Source organism: Balaenoptera physalus (assembly GCF_965194825.1).
Source record: "Balaenoptera physalus genome assembly, chromosome: 18".
In the NCBI taxonomy this organism is placed as follows: domain Eukaryota; kingdom Metazoa; phylum Chordata; class Mammalia; order Artiodactyla; family Balaenopteridae; genus Balaenoptera; species Balaenoptera physalus.
Window position 1 is genome coordinate 62,515,529 of NC_138899.1, and position 16,198 is coordinate 62,531,726.

General features: G+C 42.4%; 1 protein-coding gene and 1 long non-coding RNA gene across 13 annotated transcripts in view; one reads left to right on the plus strand and one right to left on the minus strand.

Moving 5' to 3' along the window:
* LOC309647302 overlaps positions 1-14,956 on the minus strand; it is a 36,060-nt gene extending 21,104 nt beyond the window's left edge. For 2 of the 7 annotated variants that reach the window (XR_014255925.1, XR_014255926.1), the window contains exons 1-3: positions 14,824-14,956; positions 9,593-13,870; positions 1,780-1,954 (exon numbers count right to left, since the gene is read on the minus strand). This is a non-coding gene — a long non-coding RNA (uncharacterized lncRNA). The remainder of the gene's footprint in view (positions 1-1,779; positions 1,955-9,592; positions 13,871-14,823) is intronic. The other 5 variants (XR_014255920.1, XR_014255921.1, XR_014255923.1 and 2 more) reach the window with 5 other exon arrangements.
* Positions 14,957-15,314: 358 nt separating this feature from the next.
* RB1 (RB transcriptional corepressor 1) overlaps positions 15,315-16,198 on the plus strand; it is a 141,360-nt gene continuing 140,476 nt past the window's right edge. For 4 of the 6 annotated variants that reach the window (XM_082434393.1, XM_082434392.1, XM_082434395.1 and 1 more), the window contains exon 1: positions 15,315-15,617. In XM_082434393.1, coding sequence (XP_082290519.1) covers positions 15,478-15,617 — 140 coding nt within the window. In that variant the 5' untranslated portion in view covers positions 15,315-15,477. The remainder of the gene's footprint in view (positions 15,618-16,198) is intronic. The other 2 variants (XM_082434397.1, XM_082434396.1) reach the window with 2 other exon arrangements.

Below are 16,198 nucleotides of genomic sequence, written 5' to 3' on the forward strand. Positions count from 1 at the left end.
ATTACATTTAGTTGTTATTTCTCCTTAGGCTCCTTAGATGATGCCAGATTTTCAGACTTTTCTTGTTTTTGATGTCCTTGACAGTTTTTCACTCCTAGGTCTTTTGATAATTTAATCTCCATACATTGCTGGGCAGAGTGCCACAACAAATATTATTTTGAATTAAGTATTATCTCTGCTAATGGGTGAAAGTCAGATCTTGTTTGAAGTAACCGCATGATAAGGATGATAGTTATTTCAGTAGCCTTGTTTGTGTATAGGTCATATTGTGACTACTTATTGATTAAATATGGGCTATAGAGTTCACAGCATTCATTGGGTGGAACAATCTTCTTTGGGTGGATTGAGTCCACGAAGCTCCAGGCACAAAGGTCAACTGAGAGAGCAGAACCAATCAGAAGGTGCCTTTTCCTCTGGAACCCTATGTTCTTACAGACTCCACATGGCAAATGGTCTATGCTTTTCCCTTTATCTTTACAAGCATCTTGGGGTAATTTGGCTTGAGGCATATGAACTATCATTTACCAAACAAGTATTTCCGTTGTCCTTTGTTTTTTATTTTTTTCAAATTAAAGTATAATTTACATATAATGATAAGCACAGCTCTTATGTGTACAGTTCAAAATGTTTTGACAAATGCATACACCTGCGTAATCCATCAAGCTAGGGAGCGTGTTCATCACTGCAGAAGGTTATCTCGTGTCCTTTTCAAGTCAATGCCTGCACTTGGATCCCCAGAGGCAGCTACTGGTTCAATTTCTTTCACCATAGATTAGGTTTGCCTGTTCTAGGACTTCACATAAATGGAATCATACAGTTTACACTCTTTTGTGTCTGGTTTCTTTAGCTTAGCATAATGTTTTTGAGATTCATTCATGTTTTGTGTCTATCAAAAGTTTATTCCATTTTATTGCTGAGTAGAATTCATTATGTTGTATCAATATACCACAATTTCTTTTTTTTTTAATTAATTAATTTATTTATTTATTTTTATGGCTGTGTTGGGTCTTCGTTTCTGTGCAAGGGCTTTCTCTAGTTGTGGCAAGCGGGGGCCACTCTTCATCGCGGTGCGCGGGCCTCTCACTATCGCGGCCTCTCTTGTTGTGGAGCACAGGCTCCAGACGCACAGGCTCCGTAATTGTGGCTCACGGGCCTAGTTGCTCCGCGGCATGTGGGATCTTCCCAGACCAGGGCTCAAACCCACGTCCCCTGCATTGGCAGGCAGATTCTCAACCACTGCGCCACCAGGGAAGCCCCACAATTTCTTTATCTACTCTTGTATGGATGGAAATTTGTTTTTTCTGATTTTTGGCTGTTATGAATGAAGTTGTTATGAATATTTATGTATGGGTCTTTTTTGTGGACTTACGTTTCTTAGGATTTTTTTTTTTGGCCACACCGTGCGGCTTTCGGGGTCTTAGTTCCCTGACCAGGGATTGAACCCAGGCCCTGGCAGTGAAAGCACCAAGTCCTAACCACTGGACCATCAGGGAACTCCCAACTAATGTTTCTCTTGAGTATGGAATATCTGGGTCACATGGTTGGTGTATGTTTAATGTTTTAAGAAATTGTCAAACCATCTCCCAAAGTGGTTGTACCATTTTATAGTCTGTATTAGTTTTCTATTGTTGCTTAATAATATTGCCACAAACTTAACAGCCTAAAGCAACACACATTTATTATCTCCCTGTTTCCATGGGTCAGGAACAACTTAGCTTATCCTTTGTGAGGCTGCAATCAAGGTGTTGAACAAGACTGCTTTCTCATATGGAGGCTCACCTGGGAAAGGATCTGCTTCCAGACTCATGTGGTTGTTGGCAGAATTCATGTCCTTTGGATGTCCTTTTGGAGGGCTCTAATTTCTTGCTGGCTGTCAGCTGGAGGTTGCCCTCAGTTTCTAGAGGCTGCTTGTAGTTCCTTACCATGTGGGGTTCCTTAAATGGCCAGCTGCTTCCTCAAAGCCAGCAAAGGAGCAAGAGACCCCAGCAAGATGAGTGGTACAATCTTATAAAATGTAATCATGTAATCAAATACATTTAATCACGTACATCCCATCTCCTTTGCTACATTCTATTGCCATATTCTATTACAAGTTCCACCATATTCAAGAGGAGGGGAGCACATAGGGCATGAATACTAAGGGGCAGGGATCAAAGAGGGCCATCTTAAGAATGTGTGTACTACATTCTCCCACCATAAATGAATGAGAGTTTTGGTTGCTAAACATCCATACCATCATCTGGTGTTGCCATCTTTTTAATTTTAGGCACTTTAGTTGTTGTAGAGTATGTCACTGTGGTTTTAATTTGCATTTCCCTAATGTCTAATGATACTAAACATTTCTCCATGTGCTATTGGCCACTCATATATCTTTCTTTGGGAAATGTCTTTTCATGTATTTTGCCCATTTAAAAAACTGTGTTGTTTGTCTTTTTATTATTGAGTTAGAGGAGTTCTTTATATATTCTGTTCATAAAGATTTTCACAAATAGTACTGAAATGACTGAGTATTTATATGGAAAAAAATGGGCCATAACTCCTACATCACACTGTATATAAAAATTAACCTAACTGATATTTATAGACTATTACAGTCAACAACTGCAGAATATACATCTTTTCAAAGGCACATAGAACATTCACCAAGATAGACCACAGTTTGGGCCATAAAACAAGAGTGAATAAATCTCAAATGACTGAAATCAGACAGAGTATGTTTTTTGAGCTTAGCAGATTGAAATTAGAGATCAATACAAAAACTCTGGAAAATTCTCAATTATTTTTGTGTATTTGTTTTATCAATTCCTGTGAAAGAAGTACTATTATTGCTAACTATAATTAAGGATTTGTCTACTACTCCCTTTAGTTCTGTCAATTCTTGCATCATGAATTTGAAGCTATATTTGACATATGCATATTTAAAACTGTTGTATCTTCTTGAGTGATCCTTTTATCAACATGAAATGTCCTTTTCATCTCTGGTAAAACTCCTTGTTGTGAAGCCTACTTTCTTTTATATTAAAATAGGCACTCTAACTTTCTTATGATTAAAGTTTTCATGGCATGTTTATGTCCATCACTTTAACCTAGTTGTGTCTTCATATTTAAAGTAAATCTCCTGTAAAAAGCATATCGTCATGTCTTCCTTTTTTATCCAGCCTGACATTTGCTGCTTTTTAATTAGAGTGTATTTGTTTTTTAGTTATGCCTTTTTTTCATTTTTTGGAGATTGGTTGCTCTAGAGATTATAATATGCAACTCTGATGAACTAACATTATAAAACTTTACATATAATGGAAGAATCTCACAACGGTGATTGTATATAGTTTTTTCTTATTATAAAACACAATGCATGGATTGTACAAATCTAAACTTACTGTATAAAAATAAAGTGAATGAGGATAGAAAGCCCAGAGATAAACCCCTGCACCTATGGCCAACTAATCTATGACAATGGAGGCAAGGATATACAGTGGAGAAAAGACAGTCTCTTCAATAAGTGGTGCTGGGAAAACTGGACAGCAACATGTCAAAGAATGAAATTAGAACACTCCCTAACATCACACACAAAAATAAACTCAAAATGGATTCGAGACCTAAATGTAAGACTGGACACTATAAAACCCTTAAAGGAAAACATAAGAAGAACACTCTTTCACATAAATCACAGCAAGATCCTTTTTGACCCACCTCCTAGAGTAATGGAAATAAAAACAAAAATAAACAAATGGAACCTAATGAAACTTAAAAGCTTTTGCACAGCAAAGGAAACCATAAACAAGACAAAAAGACAACCATAAGAATGGGAGAAGATATTTGCAAACAAATCAATGGACAAAGGATTAATCTCCAAAATATACAAATAGCTCATGCAGCTCAATATCAAAAAAACAAACAACCCAATCAAAAAATGGGTGGAAGTCCTAAATAGACGTATCTCCAAAGAAGACATACAGATGGCCAAGAGGCACGTGAAAAGCTGCTCAATATCACTAATTATTAGAGAAATGCAAATCGAAACTACAATGAGGTATCACCTCACACATTAGAATGGGCATCATCAGAAAATCTGCAAACAATAAATGCTGGAGAGGGTGTGGAGAAAAGGGAACCCTCTTGTACTGTTGGTGGGAATGTAAATTGATACAGTCACTATGGAGAACAGTATGGAGGTTCCTTAAGAAACTAAAAATAGAACTACCATATGACCCAGCAATCCCACTACTGGGCATATACCTAGAGAAAACCATAATCCAAAAAGACACATGCACCCCAATGTTCATTGCAGCACTATTTACAATAGCCAGGTCATGGAAGCAACCTAAATGTCCATCTACAGACGAATGGATAAAGAAGTTGTGGTACATATATACAATGGAATATTGCTCAGCCATAAAAAGGAACAAAACTGGGTCATTTGTAGAGATGTGGATGGACTTAGAGACTGTCATACAGAGTGAAGTAAGTCAGAAAGAGAAAAACAAGTATCGTATATCAACACATATATGTGGAATCTAGAAAAATGGTAAAGATGAACTGGTTTAGAAGGCAGAAATAGAGACACAGATGTAGAGAACAAACGTATGGATAGCAAGGGGGGAAAAGGGGGTGGGTGGGATGAATTGGGAGATTGGGATTGACATATATACACTAATATGTATAAAATGGATAACTAATAAGAACCTGCTGTATAAAAAAATAAATTAAATTAAATTAAAACATAAAATAAAATAAAATACATAACTAATGAGAACCTGCTGTATAGCACAGGGAACTCCTGTACAGTAGAAACTAACACAACATTGTAAAACAAGTATACCCCAATAAAAATAATAATAATAATAAAGTGAATGAAGAGAAATAACCTTTGTCTGCACATTGTTGTTCATCCTTTGAGACCTTTTCCTACATGTATATGCACTTCATTGCTCCTTCTATGAAATTGACGTCAGTAGGTATTATATACAACTAATTGCTCAGTCTTATGAGAGCATCTTTCAAAAGACAATACAAATGACTCTAATCTCAGAACAAACTTCTGGGAAGAAGAAGAAAAAGAATTTATCTGCTATATCCCCTTGTCAAACCTTTTCTTCTCAGACATTAAATCTCCCACATTTCTGGGTTGTGCATGTGTAGGTACTGCCTGGTCCTGCAGCATCTCACGCCTCACTGCCAAAAGAAAAACCCCAGGATAGGAGATGGGAGATATATCGTCTGGGTATAAGGTGAGCCACCAGCAGGCTGTGCTCATGTGAAGTCTGTTGCCATAGCAGTATACCCCACAGGAGTTGGTTGCCAGTGTTGCCTGGGATAAAACAAGTGGCTAATGGGCCTGCAGCCAGTGAGGCCAAGAGCATCTGATTTTAGTATAAGTGTGGCTGAGGCAAGCACAAGAGCATCTGAGTACATAGCAGTGTTTGATAAAATACATCTCTTGTACCACTCATTTTCATTCGTGCCTTCCCATTATATTCACCCCCATACTATAAGAAGGGCATCAGTTTTTGTGAGAAGCTCATGCCCTCACTTCTTTCCTAAGGGGGAAGGAACAAGTCCATTTTGTCACAGAGTCCTATTCAAGATGGTGTCCAGCCACAATCTCTGAAAAGACTTAAGGCAAGAAGGTTGAGTCAAGCTAAACCCCCTGCTGATAAAGATAACACCAAGGATGACAATCTTCACCTGTCTCTCCTCTACCCTTTTGTACCCTCATGTCAGTCAGTCACTGGCTAAGGTTTGCTGGGGGTCGGGGAGTATAGATTTCATAGATGAGGCAACTCCTGTTTGCCTGAGGACAATTCTCAGTCAACACTCACATTAGCTGGGGGATGAGTGTGCCAGTAGATTTAAGCAAAGCACCAACGGCATCCATCCACTACAAGGGGCTAATTCTATCTCCACTCTTTATTTCTTGCACCTTTATATTTTAGTTGTTGGGGGCCACAGCACCATATATTAGCTGTTGATTTGTTGCTTATATTGTATTTTGTAGGGCAGTGCCCAACCAAGCACTAAGTCTGGAGTGTTTTGTTATGCAACAAGATCTAACAAATACAGATGAGTCACACAGCAAGACCATAGGGTCCCGTGGTCATGTGTTCATTGTTTCTCTTCTTTTGTCATAAAATGGATCCTTTGATCTGAGCCATTGTTGTGAGAGAAATCATGTCAATATATCAGGCTTCCATAAATTCTTGAGTCGTGGTGCTGGCAGAGGCACTGAGGGCAAAGAAGGCAAATTCATAACCAGATTAGGTACTAGTTCTGATAAGGATTAATCACTGCCTCCTCTAAGGTAGAAGGGGTCCAATGTAACCAATCTGCCATCAAGTGGCTGACTGGTCTTCTCAAAGAGTAATGCCATATCAAAGGCTCAGTTTTGGTCTCTGCAAATAGCAAGTTGGGAATTCTAGCTAGATCAGAATTGGTGAGGAGTCCATATTTTTGGACCCATGCAAGACTTTCATCCTTGCCACCATGACCTCTCTATCATGGGATCTTTTTGCTAGTTGATGCCACAAGACAAGTCATCTTGTTCACCTGGTGCCTGAGAACCTCTTCTGTGATAGATGCTCTCTGGTGAAAATTAACACGAGACACAAAGATACAAACACTTTATCCTCACTCCCTTGGATCCATCCATATTCTGCTTTCCAGACCAAACTGTCCCTAATATTCTAATCATTTTTTTCCAGGTTCTGACCAACTAGCCAAGCCATTCATCTCTGCCCAGAAGTTCATGTATATCCACATTTCAGGCCACTTCTTCCTCTTAAGAAGTAATCAAGTGTACTGCTCACAAGTCTGCCCAAGGGAGGATTTCTCATCATCACTGTACTTTGGGGCATTAAGCAGTGCATGTAAACTAGGTCCAAGATCTTTCCTCCTCCATCAGTTGGTCTTAGAGAGCCCCCTTAGACCAAAGGACTGAACTGAGGGAGAGGTTTGTGATATAAGAGTTAGGATTATTTGTTCACATAACTTACTCATGCCTTCTTGGTCTCTGCTTGGGCCTGATCCTGAATGTACCGTATCCATTGTACCACAGATTGATGCTGCGCCTGCCAGACCTTATAATTCAGTGGATCATAATAAACTCATGATGAGCTATTCCTACTGCTTAGGCACTTGGTCTCCCATTCAGTCTGCACTCAGTCTGCATTTGGGCCCAGGAGCAAAAACAGAGCTGATTTTTCAAATAGAGAGTAATTCTTTGTTGTAGAAGACATTGCCTTGCTCCAGAAACTTAGGGCTATAACTGATACTAGGGCTTGCCAGAGACTCTATACATCACTTATTCACCACAAATACCTCTCATCCCATTGGATCTGCTAGATTATACAGCTCAAGTAGCAGGGCATCTTGCACTGCAGCCTGGACCTGATCTAGAGATGTCTCTGGGCACCCACTAGCAATTATAAGTCATCTGATGAATGGGTTGTAGTTATATTCCCAGAGACAGTATATGCCGCCCTCGAACTCCAAAGAGGTCCGCAAAGTGATGAGTCTTTCTCTTAATGGTAAGAGGTGAGAGGTGCAACAACTTGTTCTTTACATTAAAGACGATATTCCTAGCATTTCCAGAACATTGGAATCCTAAAAACTTCATTGATGTGGCAAGCTCTTGGATTACCTTAGAGTCTATCTTATGTTCTGCAACATGCATGTGTTTTACTAGGCCATTTAGACTGTGCTATTCAAAGTGCAGTCTACAGACTGGTGCTGGATGGTAAACTCTTGGTTACTGGCTCATGGTGAGATAAATTGAGAAATTTGAAAATCTAGGTTTAGAGCCTTTTATAGCAATTTGACATGGCTGTGACCTCCAAGAACATGATCAGAAGACTCATCTTATTGAACAGGGTACAGATCATCTTGGTTACTGTCAAACTCATGCGGTGATTAGCATGTGCAGTAAGTTATGTACCGGGCAAGTTCAGTCATTTCCAAAAGTACTACTTGAAGCATATTGAAAACAAACAAACAAACAAACAAACGGGTCCTTCACCACAGATAGCTTAAGAGGCATTGATCTAGATTATTTGCCCCTTCATGCTCACCAGGAGAGAGGACAGAGTTAAAATAGCTCTGAGGCTAGAAAGTAAATGTGTACTCCTCTCCTTTCTATACAAAGGCAAAGTGATTTTGATCCTTCCTACTGATGGAACTCAGGAAAATCACATTTACCAATTAATACCTCTATACCAAATGCCAAAGTCCATGTTGATCTGCTCTAGTGAAGATACCACATGAAGCATGGCAACTTCTAATGGGGCTATCAACTGGTCAAGTTTATGGTAGTCTACTGTCATCTGCCATGATCCCATTTTTGCAGGGGTCAGACAGAAGAATTGGTTGAATGAGGATATAATGGAAATCATAATCTCTCCATCCTTTAAATCTTTGATAGTGATGTAAGTCTTCACAATTCTTTCTAAGATGCTGTCCTCCTTCTAAATTACTCTCCTGGATTGGGGGTATAAGTGCCAGTTTCAGGGACCTCTACGTGGCCCATCCTAAATAATGGCTAGTACTCCACAGGTCAGGGAACCTTTGTGAGGATTTTGCCACTTGTTAAGAGTTATCTGTCCTAATTATACATTCAGTGACTTAACCACAGAATGTGTTCATAGACCTACTGGACCTACTATAAGTTGGAGCTGAGCCAAAATTCCATTGGTCCCGGTTCTAAATGGAGAGTCAGGATGGTATCGTGTTAGCTCAGATGCTGTATCTAACAGTTCTTGAAGACTCTGGGCATTTCTTTTTTTCCAGTGCATAGTTACACTGGCAAATAGCTGCAAGTCCCTTTGGAGAGCCACTTGCTTCAGGAGTCACTGCATGATTTACAGGCAAGAGAAGAGATGATGTTTCTACCAGCCAGAGGGTTCAGGGCACTGGTGGGTTAGAGCTGGCTCATATCAACTCTCAGGAGCCAATTGTGTACATCTCTTCTCAACGCTGTTTAGTGACATTATGTTAGTAGCTTGAAACTGATTAAGTTGAGAGTGTTTATTCAACAGAAATTGGCAAATGTTACAAATATGGCCCTTCCCTGCATCCCCGCCCCACCCCCACCCCGAGAGCCAGTTGCTAAATTTTTTCCTGTGTCCCACAGGGGAGAATTGGGGGATTCAGTATTCTCAGGGTCACCCACTCAAATGTCCCATTCCTAGGTCTTAGCTGTCTTTTTCCTTTCAGGGACTAAATGTGGACATAGGAGACCCTTCAAGTCTATGCATTTAGTTGCTTTTTCAGCTCTGCTGCCCTTATAATCAGGTCCCAGGCCTGATTCTTAGTATAGTTTGCTTTAGGCTATAGGAAATCAGTCTTTTAAAAAACTGCCAGTAGAGGCCCTCTCACTTTCTCAGGGTGCCTTAAGGTGACAGTTGGCTGCCCTGAGGTATCATTTTCTTTTGCAAGGCTTACAATTCCATCAACAGAATCCATTCTATCCTATTATCCCCATACTGTTCAAGCACCACAGCTATCACACGTTCCAGTGCCCCACTGTCTGTGTGCACTGCACCCCAATGGGCCACAGGGGGGAAGCTTAGTAATTATGATATCACTGTATGGTCCTACTTACCATGCCCTGGGTCTTTATCACCACAAAATCAGTGAGGAACTCAACTCCAATATCCCATCCCGATCGTCTGCAGGACACTCCTGATGCCACATCTTTTAGCTTGGGTTCTCTAGAAAATAGAGCCTGAGGTCAATTTGAGAGAAACAGGAGAGAAGACAAAGGGGAGTGGTCAGGGAAGGAGGGGAAACTAATATAATACTATAGTACTAAACTAGCTACCCTTTGGTATCAAGCCCAACTGACTGCTCAGTGTTGTGGGTACATGCCAGGCATGGGGGCACCCTAGTTAGCAGAACAGACATAGATCTACCCTCACGGACAGACCTGGCTTTATAGGCACGTGAGCCGTGCAGTTCTATAACACTCCATGTTAGACGGGCCTCGCGCTTGGTTTAGTGTTCTGCTGTCACCATCTTGAAAGTCTCAATAACTTTTGAACAAGAGGCTCTGCATTTTCATTTCCACTGGGCCCCGCAAATTATGTTGTCTGATCCTGCTAATATAAATTACAGTTTAGTAGGGAAATCAATCATATTCTCTCTCCTCATGAGTGTGAACTGATGGCACGGAGAGTAGGTCATTGTGGCAGGAGAACAGTACAAAGAGATGAAGAATAGCAACATTCACATTGCCTGCTGTTGGATGGATGACAAGATACATGAATGCAGCAGCAGGGATTCTTTTGCTTTTTTTTTGTCTTTTTCACTTTTTCCCCCTAAACTAATCATAAACCCTGAATAATTCAGGTAAACTGAGTAGGTCTCTGTTTCCTGAAACCAGAAAGAATCTAAGAACACACATATGGGAGATAATTTAAATCATGGGAATGAAATAGAGCAAGAAGAGAAGAGAGTTGAAGATATTCTAGGCCAGTGCTATCTCACACTGTGAAGGAACGAACTTTCCTTTCTTTTAATTTCCAATTTTTCATGAAAAATAAACTTTCAGAAAATAAAATTTTAAAAAGTACTAGAAAAATGAAAACAAAAAAGGCACACCAAACACAAGCTCACGCTTTAAGTATTTTAAACAGACATAAAATTACATTTCAAAAAACAGAATTAAAACAAAAAATAACATAGGATAAAAGAAAAAAGTACAGAAACTGCACTTTGTTCACTGAAAGTGTACATATAGGTGATTAATATAGAGAATTGCTAATACACCCTTAATTTTCTATCATTCCATGGTCATAACAACTAAACAAAAGGTTGATAATGAATTGGCAATTTCTCATATTAAATACTATGACAGTATTTAATATTTTAAGTTTGTCAATATTTAAAGTTTTTAACATGACAAATGAATGTGCTTCTTGCTTGTTAAATCCTCTAATCTAGGTTGGATTGCTGACAATGCCACTAGCAGGAGATAATGTATATCTAAACTGTTTCTATGTTGTATTTGAGAACACTAATAGCAGAGAAATCAGTCTCTCAAAGGTATGTTTAAGGTATGTTTAAGGGAATGGAAGAAGAGATTTTATTTCATTCATTCATTCATTCATTCATTTATTTATTTTGGCCATGCAGCTTGCGGGATCTTAGTTCCCCAACCAGGGATGGACCCGGGCCCCAGAAGTGAAAGCACCAAGTCCTAACCACTGGACCGCCAGAGAATTCCCTGGAAGAAGAGATTTTAAAACAATTTCAGCAAGCTCAGATATTCACTTTTAATTTTTATCCCAAATGAAGCAAATGATGCTTTATTTTCAAAATTCATCTTCAATTCTTCATCAATAGCCCATTCCAAAGATTTATCCTATTAAGTTATAGTTACATTTAAATTATCTTTCAATGAAAGAAATGGATTCTGGATCCATGAATTCCCTATGTGTGTTTATTTTCATGGAAAATAAAAATTCAAAATGTTTTATCACATTCATAGTTAGTTTCTTTATATTTTATATGTAAATGCCATTGAAATTTGATGGCTTTATTGCTTCATTAGTCAGTTTGTGATTTTAGTACTTTACTATGAGTTATGGCTGTGAGCTCAGTAGATGGGGGATTATTTCTGAGTAAAATTCGTACAAACACTCAGATCTTTAACTCTTGGAATCACTTCTCTGGTTATTATTTGGTTTACTACTATTATTACTAACCCACTACTGATGTGTGTCTTTTCTTGATGAAACAGGACAGTGAGGCTTATTTCACCACCTATAATTTAGGGTTAAAAACAAATGACACAAGTTTTACTTCCCAAGTTTAGCTATGAATTTCAAAAAACAGGCTTGATTAAAAATTAAAATGACTGTAAAAATAACAAGTTATAAAAGTAAACAAATATTTACATTTTCACAGATTTGTATTCACTTCTGGGTTACAGTTGACAAACTAACCTTAAAAATTTCACTCCTTCACTAATGTGGTCCTATGGCACATGACAAGGACACAATCATGCCACTGACCTGCAACTCACCACGCAGGTTGGAGAACATCTGAACCACTCTATACTCTGTTTAATGAGGGGTGTCCAATGATCACGTGCTTGGATATTGCTGAAATGTGAAACTCCTATAAATGCTGCTAAGCATTTACTCTTAACCTCTGTACTTATCTCCTTGTGGACTAAACACGAGCAGTTTACAGACCGGCACTGGTCCAAGGACCACTTTGAATAGCACTGCTGGGAGAGCTAGTGGAGGAGCTTATGAAGTAACAGGAGAGAGGAGGTGAACAAGGAGATCATGGATTTGTGGAAGACTAGGGAAGTTTTAAGAAAGAGGAAGTGCTTAACTGTGTTAACTGAAAGAAAGGTCAAGTAGGTCGAGGACCAAAAAGAAGCCATGAGTTGACAATTAGGACACTGGTGACCTTTGAAAGAGTGGCTTCAGTGGAGTGCTGGTGGTGGCAGCCAAAGAGAGGCAGCACTAGTAGTCTGAGAAGTTGGGAGAGTGACAGCACAAGTGGGGACTACCCTTTCAAGAAGCTAGACGGGAAAGAAACGGAAACAGTGTGGTAGCCTACAAAAAAGGTCGAAGGAAGACTTCTTAGACTAGGGGAGACTAAGAAAAAAAATTCTGATATCACCGAAGGGGCCTCAAACTGAAGAGAGTTCTACCTCCAGGTAGAAAATCTAAGACAGATTTTTTTTTTTTTGTCTTACAGTAATCTTACAAGTACTATGCGGGTAGAGGAAGATCAGGGGAAACTTCTTTGAAGAATCTGCAGAATTTCTAACACTTCTTTGGTGGTGCAACAGAAAGCTGTGGGGGAATATAAGGATGTTGACTGACTCAGTTCCTTCTGAGTTTGGTATGAGGACTTTATAGTAGGGAACATAGTTAAAGTAATCCATGGTAAAGATACACATCCTTTTGTAAATTGAGAACTCTCTCTTGAGCTATCATAATTATAGTAAACCCAGGTGTTGATAAGTTGGGTTTAATAAAGCAAGTCATATGAAGAGAGTTTACTTCAGTTCCTAGAACTTTCCTCTGCTTTCCTTCCCTCCCCAGTTTTAGCAAACAAGCATTTACTGTGTGCCCAACACCGTGCTAGGTACTAAGGGCAACCTCAATGATTGGTGTCTATCCTGAAGGGGTTCACTGGAGCAAAATTATCAGTTATGATGCTTTTTGGTGGAAACAACTGAAAACCCCAGCTCTGTTAAGGTCACCTCCAGGGTTGGTCAAATCAGAGGCTCAGTTATGTCACCAAGGACCCAGATTTTCTGATTTTCCTGCTGTGCCATCCTTAGTATTTCTGCCTCATCCTCAGGTCAGCTTGTCTTAAGTCACAATGGCTGCAGCAACTGCAAGTGTCACATCCTCCAAATAGTTAAGGGGTAGAAGAACTATGTCATCCTTGTATCTCTTTTCAGCAGGCTCCCAGCAGACTCTCTTTGATCTTGCAAAGACCAAAACTGGATCCTGTGCTCCTGATTACCCTAATCCCGGGCAAGGTGAGTGGAATTACCACTGTGATGGTATGTGCTCTCTGTAGCCGGGCCTGGGCATGGACCCTACCACCAGATAAACTTTTAGTCCCCGAGAGAGGGTTTCTGAACTTAGGCAGAACCAGCTGTTGAGCAGGCCAATGACTGCCACCCGTTTTTCACATTCTGGCATACACCATGGCATACACAGAAAGTGATAATCCATTGTACGACACACAGGGATAAACCCAAGAGCTATGACTTGCCTGAGGCTGCTGCCTCAGCCTTGCTCAGCTGTTCCAAGGATGGGGGGGGGGGGCGGTTCACACCAGAGCACAGCTGTATTTTATTCACAGCACCTCAGTTGGGAGGCTCCGAATCGGCAACCCACAGCATCTGCCAATGAGAGAAAAACATGTACTCAAACTAGGCAATCTATTATTATAAGTAAATACCAAGAGACAAGAGACAGTTTCTAAGCCAATGTTTGATGGTGGTAGTTCCAGCAAACTCTTCTCTTATGTCTTTGTGCCTTTGCACATGCTGTTTCCCTCTCTTGGTGTTTTCTTTAACACGATGTAATGGATAAGTAGCGTCAAATATATCTGGGTTCAAATCCTCTACCCCCTGTAAACCCATCTAACATTGTTCAAAATAAAGTAACGCCTGTCAAGGGCCACTATCAAGTCTCTTTCAGACACCCAAGGACTGGAAAATTACTGAAGACAACAAGTCTGTTCTCAGAAAAAACACATCCTATAGAAGCACAGCCAGCCTGGTGACAACTGTGGACCAGAATAGATATCAACCCATCCCCTCTTTCTTGCATCTTGCCCTTTAAGACTCAGTAAAAGACTCAAAACGCCCAACCTTCAGGGCCAACGCCACTTTATGTGTTTGGCCCCTTTCCTCCCTAGGAAAGAGAATAAAAACTAACTTTTCTTCCCCTGTTAATATTTCGGTCAATTCTTTCACAACCCGCGTCGGCTCACCTAGCATCACCCACCAGCTCTGTAATATTGGGCAAATTAACTCCTCCGAGCCTGTTTTCCCAGCTGGAAAGTGTAATAGGACTACGACTCATTTTAAAGGGTTGTTTCTGAGTATTAAGTAGGACAATTATGTAAAGTGGCCAGAACAATCCCTTGTACACAAAGTCCTCCTTAAATGTTAGGTCCGTCGGGCAAACTTCTATTCAAATGCCACTGCTCCTCTGAAGCTGTCCCTTAGACATTTCGAGGGTGCTTCCTGATTTTACACCCCTGTTAAATCATTTAGCACCCTATCATCAGTTCTTTGCCCACCCCCTTCCCCAAAAGAACTCCAAAAGACCAGTCACTGTCCCATACTTGGTCTCTCCTAAAGGTTGGCAAAATTCAGCTCCTAAGAGGTGTTCCAGAAGTTTTTGTTTTTGTTTCGGACGACTTCGCTGAACGGATTGGGCGGTAGGACTGCGGGCGAGAGGGAGGGCACCGCCCACGGAGCAGAGAGGCGTGCCCGCCCCGGGTGCGCTCGCTAGATACTCCCGGCGGGGCCTCCGCCGTAGCTCCGGATCCACTCGCAGATAGTGATGGGGCCTGCGCTCGCCCACCAGGCTGGGTAGCGCCCCGTTACCGGAACCCACGCCTGGAGGAGCGAGTTTCGGGAGGAGACAGGTTCAGGCGGCTGCGGCTGCCTCTGGGCGGGCGCCTGGGCCCAGGCCGGGGCTCCCCTCTCGACCGCGCCCCCGCCTCGCGCATCGCCCGGCACCCCGGTGCCCTCCCGACGCCGGCGGGCCCGGGAGCCTCGCGGACGTGACGCCGCTGGCGGAAGTGACGTTTTCCCGCGGTTGGACGCGGCGCTCGGTTGCCGGGCGGGGGAGGGCTCGTCCGGTTTTTCTCAGGGGACGTTCAAATTATTTTTGTAACGGGAGTCGGCCTAGGACGGGGCGTGCCCGACGTGCGCGCGTCCTCCCTCCCCGGCCCTCCTCCAGCGTCCGCCGGCGCCTGCCCTGCGAGGGCGTCATGCCGCCCAAAACCCCCCGTAGAGCAGCCGCCGCCGCCGCCGCCGCGGAGCCCCCGCCGCCGCCCCCTCCGCCCCCGCCGCCCCCTCCTGAGGAGGACCCCGAGCAGGACAGCGGCCCCGAGGACCTGCCTCTGGCCAGGTGAGCGAGCCGAGCCGCCGCGCGCGGGCGGCGCGCAGGAAGGGCGCCCCGAGGGTGCGTCGGCGGGCGCCGCGGCGTCTAGGCGGGGGCGCGTCTCCGCCGGGGCCCGGGTCCCGGCGGGAGTAGGGACCCTCCCGGTGCCCCACCGCCGCGGAGCGCCCGGAGGAGGCTGACAGGAGTCTGGGTTCGGGAGCGAGGGGAGGGCGGCCGGGAGGGGTCTCGGCTCCAGCTTGACAGGTGTCGGGCGGGTGGGGCTCGGGTCGCTGAGCGAAGTGACAGGTGCCGCCTTTCCTCCGCGAGACTGGAGTCTCGCAGGCGGCGGGTGATTTCGAGACCCCATCAAATGCAAAACGAAAAAAAAAAAAAAAAAACTAACTGGTGCCTGGTGGAGAGGTTTTTCTCCTTTTGAGGTTTGTAGTCCTCCGGTGGTCGTTTGACTTTCTGTTTTGGTCTCCTGCGATGCAGCAGTTGGAAAGTATTTTCCTCTGGGCGTGCAGCTGCATCTGAAGCCCAGTCCTGGGAGAGGCCAAGCAGAAAAGCCTTGGACGCTGCTACAGAGATGCCATCGGACGTGAAGCGCA